Consider the following 9,066-nt stretch of genomic DNA (forward strand, 5'->3'; position numbering starts at 1 on the left):
CTGGCTGGGTGACGTCAAGGACTTGTTATGAAAAAAAATTCTGAAACTAAGTGATGTGATGGTGTTTGGCAGTGCGATCTCTGACTTGGGACAATTTTGCACGTTCCAAAATAACCAGCCTTGGTGTCACCATGGACAGTGATTTTAAACTGGAACAAACAAACAGTGTTTATATCATTTCCTTCTTTTATCCAAGAGCCAACAAGCTCTCTCTCGTCTGCAGTTAGTCCAAAAAGCAGTGGCTCATCTTTTAACGGGAACCAGAGAGCATCAACACAATACACTAATTCTTGTGTCTCTGCATCGGCTCCCAGTTCATCTTAGAATTCATTTTAAGATTTGATTGTTTGTGTTTAGAGCTTTGAATAGTATGGCTCCTCAATACATTACCCTGCTTAAGATGAGGCTTATGTTAAGTTGCGCCTCCATATACTGTACAAACAGCCTCCACAGTGGAGTGTTTTAACTCTCGTCTTAAGACCCACTTTTACACTTTGGCTTCTAACACCATATAATAGTGTGGTCTTCTGCTCCTCTTGCTTTTTGTGTGTGTTGGGTTTTTTGTTTGTTTTTGTGTATAGCATATTGGAAATATTTTTGTTATTAATTGTGCTATATAAATAAAGTGGATTGGATTGGATACTTCTTTTTCATGTTAAAACCTGTGCGTTGCTGTTGGGCTTCGGTCAAAACCTATGAGAAAAAAGTGTGAAAGTGGCTTTTTTTTTTTTTTCATGTGGGCTCTCAGTTCCAAAGCAGAAATACCCACAAAGGACTGCTCCCACCATAAGTGTTACTGATTGTGTAAGTTTTTTATCTATTTTGTAAGAGACTCGAAAACCATGGTAAACGAGCCATGGCAAACATGCACACAAGTTCATTTCACTGGCATACTCTTATAGGCCATAGGCTGAAGCCTGTATCGTTCAGGTTCGCTCCACCTATTTAGGGACTACTAAATGACAACTACAATAAAATCCTAAGTGCATTTTGAGCCCATAACCAAAAGTTCTCCAATCACTTTGCGCCAGTATTTTTACAGTAATTACTTAAAAGTGTAACTATATCGGTAGCCTGATCACACCGTTAATCTATGCTCGAATCAATCCGCCTAGCCGTTAGCCAATCAGAGCGCGTCCTTCAGGTACGCTCTTCCACTTCAGAAGCGGAAAGAGGAGTACAACAACAAACATGGCGGCCCCCATGGAGCAGAGCGTTCCCGTTGGATCAGACAGAAAACGCAAGAAAAATGTGGATTATATATGCATCACACACATACACTATATTGCCAAAAGTATTTGCTCACCCATCCAAATTATTGGAATCAGGTGTTCCAATCACTTCCATGGCCACAGGTGTATAAATTCAAGCACCTAGGCATGCAGACTGTTTTTACAAACATTTGTGAAAGAATGGGTCGCTCTCAGGAGCTCAGTGAATTCCAGCGTGGAACTGTGATAGGATGCCACCTGTGCAACAAATCCAGTCGTGAAATTTCCTCGCTCCTAAATATTCCACAGTCAACTGTCAGCTGTATTATAAGAAAATGGAAGTGTTTGGGAACGACAGCAACTCAGCCACGAAGTGGTAGGCCACGTAAACTGACGGAGCGGGGTCAGCGGATGCTGAAGCGCATAGTGCGAAGAGGTCGCCAACTTTCTGCAGAGTCAATCACTACAGACCTCCAAACTTCATGTGGCCTTCAGATTAGCTCAAGAACAGTGCGCAGAGAGCTTCATGGAATGGGTTTCCATGGTCGAGCAGCTGCATCCAAGCCATACATCACCAAGTGCAATGCAAAGCGTCGGATGCGGTGGTGTAAAGCACGCCGCCACTGGACTCTAGAGCAGTGGAGACGCGTTCTCTGGAGTGACGAATCGCGCTTCTCCATCTGGCAATCTGATGGACGGGTCTGGGTTTGGCGGTTGCCAGGAGAACGGTACTTGTCTGACTGCATTGTGCCAAGTGTAAAGTTTGGTGGGGGGGGGATTATGGTGTGGGGTTGTTTTTCAGGAGCTGGGCTTGGCCCCTTAGTTCCAGTGAAAGGAACTCTGAATGCTTCAGCATACCAAGACATTTTGGACAATTCCATGCTCCCAACTTTGTGGGAACAGTTTGGAGCTGGCCCCTTCCTCTTCCAACATGACTGTGCACCAGTGCACAAAGCAAGGTCCATAAAGACATGGATGACAGAGTCTGGTGTGGATGAACTTGACTGGCCTGCACAGAGTCCTGACCTCAACCCGATAGAACACCTTTGGGATGAATTAGAGCGGAGACTGAGAGCCAGGCCTTCTCGTCCAACATCAGTGTGCGACCTCACAAATGCGCTTCTGGAAGAATGGTCAAAAATTCCCATAAACACACTCCTAAACCTTGTGGACAGCCTTCCCAGAAGAGTTGAAGCTGTTCTAGCTGCAAAGGGTGGACCGACGTCATATTGAACCCTATGGATTAGGAACGGGATGTCACTTAAGCTCATATGTGAGTCAAGGCAGGTGAGCAAATACTTTTGGCAATATAGTGTATCATCGATGGACAAAGAACGGACACAGCCACTGACAGTTGTTCGTTGGAAGAAGCTGGTTGTATGTGCCCGTAAGTGGCTAGAAATTGACGGAATCGACCGCGCGTTGGCAGAGGCTGTATGTGTACACGATGAGTCCGCCAGAAATAACAATGACGATTCCACGTCAACCCTGGCTTGTTCAGAAGACTCTTTCTGGCTTCTTGGGGGGAAAAAAACTTGGTTTTCATCCAACTTGTTATAGGCGTTTCATCGATAAGAAACGAATTGCCAGTGCTGAAAAACTAGCAGAAAAACGGGGAGCATATGGTGGTGACAACAATGGTTCTGATTCTGATCACGAGTCTTCCACAACCACGTCCACGACAAGCCGGCCACCATTGTCAAAACAGTTGAGATCCACGACTAAATCATTGAGGTCTGGCAATGTACTACCTGCTGTCTGTATAATTTGCAAGAGGGCTGACCGCTTTGTGAAAGAAGGACACAAGACAAAGAAAGATAAAATGGTCCAAGCAGAAACTATAAATGCTGGTGAGTAGATCATTTGTAGATTGCATCTTTGTTTGTGGCTTATAACCAAAAGCAAAAGTAATACATATGTTGATTTAAAAAGTGCATGTGTAATTGGTGCCGGCCCAAGCCTGCTGTTTTCATTGTGAAGTAAGCGTATGAAGGCTATGTGTAGGGCCTCAAAAATAATAAAAGGCATTATTATGAACTTGAAGTGATGATAGGCAATTCATTCATTTGTCAAATAATGGTTAGATTTTAAATTTGTCACCCAACTACCAGTTCAGTCTCGTAAAACAGAGAAAAAGTATTTGATATTATTTGTTGGCAGCTGGTTTATGATTGAACTTTTTTAACTCTCTCTTTGCTAGGGAGTTTGGTTAAAGCAACTGAACTGCAAACGGATGAATCCATCCTCAAGGTTGTAAGTGGAAAAGATGCTACAAAGAATATACAAGATTTCTGGGGGCTACAACAAGTGATGAAAGGTAAATTTCAGATAATTCAAGTAGAATATTTGTGAAATACAAATACTTGAGAGTGAACCATATATTGATGGTAGGGTTACATTCTGGGGTTAAACATTTTTGAAAGTTGATTATTCTTACAAATGAAGCCCAGTTTATAGAGAAATTATATTGTAGTAAAAAATGTATAATACACATTTGGATGCAGTTTTAAATAAAACATTTTAACCATAAATTTGTATGAAATTAGATATTCTATCATTGTTAATTTTAAGATTGAGTAAGCATTTTAACTCATATGTATTTTGCATTGTTTCACACAGGATGCCAGAAGCCTGGGAGTATGCCACTGTGTACACAGAATGAATTTTGTGAATTTGGGCACAGTTGATTAAAAAACAAGAAATCTTCAGGATGAAAAAGCTCTCTTCCCTGTTCCAGAAAATGATACGAGAACACCATGGTCAAGGAAGTGACAGGTAATTATGATTCATTAATAGATTTTGATATTATTTGATATAGTCCAAAAACATGACTGTAAGGCTAATTGGCTTCTCTAAATTGTCCTTAGGTGTGAATGGTTGTTTGTCCTGTATGCCTCTGTGTTGCACTGCGACAGACTGACGACCTGTCAGGGTGTACCCCGCCTCTCGCCCAGTGAACGCTGGAGATAGGCACCAGAAACCCCCGCGACCCCATGAAGGATAAAGCGGGTTGGATAATGGATGGATGGATTATTCACATCAGCATATATTTATTATTCCTTGTCAATTTTTCACAGATCAGATCTTCTGAAGAAAAGACTGAGGCAAGACTTTTCCCAACTAAATTTCTACAAGCCTACGAGGAAAAACCTGAGTGAAATGGTATTTACAGAAGCTACAGGACTTCTCAACAAGGGTTCATCAACTGAACCTGAGTCATCAGGATCGCAAGAGACTTTGTCGAGTGGTGGAGAGACAGTTCAGGAAAGTGGTACATATGCAGCACAATGAGGCTGTACCAGAACCATTTATAGTGCAGGTATAACTCTTAAACAAGCAGTTAAGAGTGCCCCTAACATGAGTGCCAATTGGCCTCCTACATCTGAGGATCTAAATATTTCCTCAGCTAGAAAGATTGGGCCAATTGAACTGTATAATTCACTTGCTTGGTGCATAGGTGTAAGTGATGAGTTGACATTATCTAACATGGTTAATGTTAATTTTAATAAAAGTCATTGTTTAAAAACAGAAATGTCTTTGTGCCTAGTTTTCATTGTTCAAATTTTTGCTGTGTTTCAGTGATTTCCTAAAATTTTGCGTCCAATATTGTAACTGGTCTGCTAGGTGATAAAATTCACACCACTTTTCATAATAATTAGTTAACCAGACACAAAAGGGTATCTTGCTATTAGAGTTTTTCAATTGAAAATTCAAAGAATTGCAGTTTTCATGTGCAATAAAGATATATTTTGGGAGATTGTGAAATTGTTAAAAAGTGTATTTTTTCATTTAGAATAACTCCTTACTTAAAGCACGCAGAACATTGCCGCTATATAAGCTCTGAGTAAGTATGAATCTCTGTGGGAATCTAAATTCTGAGTCTGATCGCCTTAATAATAAAAAAGTTACAAGGGTTTGAAAATGGTAGAAGACCCAAATTTGTCACTTCTTTGGGTAAACTGCCACCTTTGGCACCCATTTTCTCAAATACTGGCAGGTATCCCATGGAGAACTTTTTTTCCCAGCTCGAGTACATATTTAAGATTGGAAAACTGCTATCGAAAAGTAGTCCCCAGGTTAGTGGAGCGAAATCCTATTTCTAGCCTCATTTTGAGCTTCAGCCTATGGCCTATTATGAGAAGTAGTATGAACAGGGGTCCAAAACAGCTCTTTATATTTTTTTCTCCTAAAAATTATTGAGCATGGGTTCAAAGATAATTTCATGAGGATATGTAAAATACTAGGTTATGGGTCCTTTAGCTATTAAATGAAACAATAGGCTTATTACATGATATGTGTGCTGGCTTATCTTTATTGGCCACTGTGTACTTTACAAAATATATGGCTGTCTGGACTTTTGAGTACTTAAAGTGGAACAAGAAAAGATAAAGCTGCTATGTGTATCATTAACAGGAACAAAGCATACAAATTACTTGTAAAATGGACCACGAAACATGGAACAGTGCAACTGTTCCATAACTTCTTTTTTAATAGGATTAAAACAGAAATAATGTTGTTGCTTGTTTAGTTTTGTGTGAAAATTCAAATGTGTTACCTGCATTTAAGCAGCCCTGCAATGGACTGGCAGCCTCTCCCAGGTGTCTCCTTAAAGACTGCTCAAGAGAGACATTAACACCTACAAGATCCTGAAAAGAAAGTTGTATTTAAAGATGGATATAGGGGTTTAACATGTTTTTATATGTTTTTAAATAAGCTGCTACTTTTTAACAGATATACAAGAACTGCTCTGTTCTGTACAGAAGAACATGTTAAGTAAGTAGAACATTTACCAATCAGATCACACCCACACTGTAGACACCCTTTCCAAGGGATTTAAAAGAAAGAAGCTTTTCATATGCCTGTACATATGCCTCTTTAAAATCTATCACTCCAGAAGAATTCAGCACCAGCAAGAATTGAGAAACTCTCCAACGTAATGACATCACTTTCCAAGATGATGCTGTTCCTTTTCTTGCTTGCTCTGACCCTGGCTGCTGAACCCTCCTCAGGCGGACAGGAACTGAAGTTGGTGCGCGCTGGCTGTCCCATGTTCTGGTTCAGTTTCAAGGGCCGCTGTTACAAGTACTTTGGCTCAAGGGTGACGTGGGGTGAAGCAGAGCTCCTATGTGTATCAGAGGGGGCCAACCTGGTGTCCATCCACAATCTGGAGGAACACAATTTTGTCAACTTTCTGGTAAAGAACTTTGATCCTACTCAGACATATACCTGGATTGGACTTACTGATATTCATCGAGAGGAAGGTTGGATATGGTCTGATGGGTCTAAATATAATTTCTCCTGTTGGAGTCAGGGAGAGCCTTCTAACGGCGGTGGAAGTGAGCACTGTGGACACACCAATTATGGAGACCAATTTTACTGGAATGATGTTTCATGCTCAAGAACATATGCTTTTGTCTGTGAATCTCGTACAGTTTGCGCTTAGTCTCGAAAAGCATCAAAGTAGAAATATCAACTGCTTTTTTTCCCCCAATGAAACCTGAAATAAAGGCAATTATTTGGAAATGTCACTGCTACTTTTAATGTCTATATAGCTTGTCTGCACTTTAACATGAATGTTTAACATCAATGTTAAATTAATCATTGTGATCATGTGATTTTTTTGTCTAAATGCCAAAATTAAAATTCTGTATTTCTGTGTTTTTTTGTCGAATACCTCATTGGAGAAATATGAAGGAGAATATTACACTGACTCAGATGTAACTTATTATATTCATTTATACATTAAGAAATAATGATTACATATTGTCATGCTTAAAGATTTAACTGTTTCATCTGAGTTCTTTCTTTGGACACTTAATTTTTCAATCAAGTTCATCCCTCCATTTTCTCCCACTTATTCCGTATTCCGTCAGGGTGACAGTAGGGCCAATGCTCTCTGGCAGTCTATGGGTGAAAGGCGGGATACGCCCCAGACAAGTAGCCAGTCTGTCGTAGGACAACAGCGAGACACACAAACACACACCAGAGGTGTCAAGTAACAAACTACAAATACTTTGTTGCTGTACTTAAGTAAAACTTTTAGGTATCTATCAGTGGCGGCTGGTGAAAAATATTTTTGGTGGGGCTGATATAGCCTAGTGTATGTCTCCAACTAATCCGGAATAAGAATTCAAATAGACAATTGGACAATACATACAATTTAACAGTAATGATTTATTTTACTATATAATAACAGTAACAGTGATGATTTGGGTCACTGTGACGGGGTTCTTTGGCCTCCAAGAATCCAGGTTCAGTTGGGTTACCGGTGTTGGTGATTTATTGTGCTCAAAAACTCAAAACAGGGTGCAAAATAAACTAAACATGTACAAGATACTCTGGGCCTCCCTCCAGTTACCAGCAATGTAACAAAGAAACAGAAAACAAAAATGGCCGCTTTTCTTCCCACAGCCCTCATTAAATAGTTTAAGCCCCTACCCTCAGGCTCTCTTATTTCTGATTTCTTCTCATAAATCAGTTTTGTCCATATATTACCTCCACAAACAATTGATGTACAAAAACAAATAATTTTTACAACTTAATTCTTTTACACAGATTCATTGACTTATTCAATTACACCAAACTGGGTTTGAACCCAGCAAGACGCAGCCAGACTGAAGATGACAAGTCCCCGTAGCATAAACACGTACACACACCCCCACACACACACACACCCCGCCCCCCACACACACACGGCTAACCCCACTGAAATATTAAGTGTGCACCCTCAATACGCCAGCAGGTAACCAGGAACAACTTGTGTGTTTTAAGTTAATGGAGCTACTGGGCTCAGCGCGAGTGAATTGGTCCTCACAAGCACAGTATAACAGGAATGTATGTGTGGCGCGCAAAGTTAGAGGATGTTTTAAGCGACGAGGTGGATTCGTCACAGTCACAATAACCATGACATGAAATTTTCCTACCCTACAACAGGGATGTTCTTCTGGCAAACGGGTAGATAAATAAGGATCTCACCGAATTTGGTGGAAGCTGCATCTCGTTTGTTACGTTCGCCATCATCCCTCTAATTGTCTGCACCTGCGCTTGGGTGCAGAAGCCTATTAAAGTGCAGTATTTTCAGCGCCCCAAGACCATAAAGTTCTGAGACGCTGATTGGCCATTCAATTCACCTAGCAATAGTACATGATTGGCAGATTCTCTGCAAATGTGGGGCTGTCTGATCACAGCCCTAAGACAGAGACTGTAGGAGTCTGTCTGTGGAAATCCACAAATGAATGACAGTAGATAGGGAAATGTAGTTTATATAATTTGTTTTGCTTATAGGTACACACTCTAGAGAGTAAAACTGACATTTATGAGTTAATTTCTAAAAATATATTTTACGTTTCTCTCTTCTTATCAGGGAGGGCGGTGCCCCAGCGCCCCCTATGGGCCGGCCGCCACTGGTATCTATACTTTACTCCATTATTTATTTTTCTTCTTACTTCTGACTTCTACTCATTACATTTTCACACAAATGTCTGTACTTTCTATTCCTTACATTTTTCTAACAAATGTTACTCGTTGCTCTTGGCTTCAGTTTAATGTTTATAAATATTTATTTCACGTCATGTGCACCATCCAATGCAGATCATTGGCGCCTTCCACATCTAGTGAAAACTAGTGTGATTGGATGAGACATAGAACACAAACACTCATCTTCAGAAATAATTAGAAGCAAGCAGGTGTTCTTCAAACTGCTAACGTGAATTGTCTATGCCATGCTACAATGTTGGATTCAGAAAAATATGTAGAAATGTCTGAAAGACAGATACCAACAAGACCTCCCTCATCCATGACCCTATCTCAAAGAATTTTTTCGAAATAGTTGAATAATTTAGCTTTCAATGCATAT

At 40.3% G+C, this 9,066-nt stretch overlaps 1 protein-coding gene and 1 long non-coding RNA gene across 2 annotated transcripts; both read left to right on the forward strand.

Moving 5' to 3' along the window:
• Nucleotides 1-2,539: 2,539 nt before the first annotated feature.
• On the forward strand, nucleotides 2,540-4,743 carry LOC119785942. The gene is made up of 4 exons (XR_005281113.1): nucleotides 2,540-3,061; nucleotides 3,412-3,528; nucleotides 3,831-3,986; nucleotides 4,289-4,743. It is a non-coding gene; the product is annotated as an uncharacterized LOC119785942 (long non-coding RNA).
• Nucleotides 4,744-6,061: 1,318 nt separating this feature from the next.
• LOC119785939 (lactose-binding lectin l-2-like) lies at nucleotides 6,062-6,988 on the forward strand. The gene has a single exon (XM_038288912.1). It carries the CDS (start codon nucleotides 6,148-6,150, stop codon nucleotides 6,652-6,654), a length of 507 nt encoding a protein of 168 aa, XP_038144840.1. The 5' UTR covers nucleotides 6,062-6,147; the 3' UTR covers nucleotides 6,655-6,988.
• The last annotated feature ends 2,078 nt before the right edge of the window (nucleotides 6,989-9,066 follow it).

The sequence above is a fragment of the Cyprinodon tularosa genome, unplaced genomic scaffold (assembly GCF_016077235.1).
Source record: "Cyprinodon tularosa strain WSP-4 unplaced genomic scaffold, ASM1607723v1 ctg26, whole genome shotgun sequence".
Taxonomy (NCBI): domain Eukaryota; kingdom Metazoa; phylum Chordata; class Actinopteri; order Cyprinodontiformes; family Cyprinodontidae; genus Cyprinodon; species Cyprinodon tularosa.

Excerpts from the sequence above, each read along its gene's own strand:
- LOC119785939 (XM_038288912.1), top strand. The coding sequence starts at position 6,148 with ATGACATCACTTTCCAAGATGATGCTGTTCCTTTTCTTGCTTGCTCTG.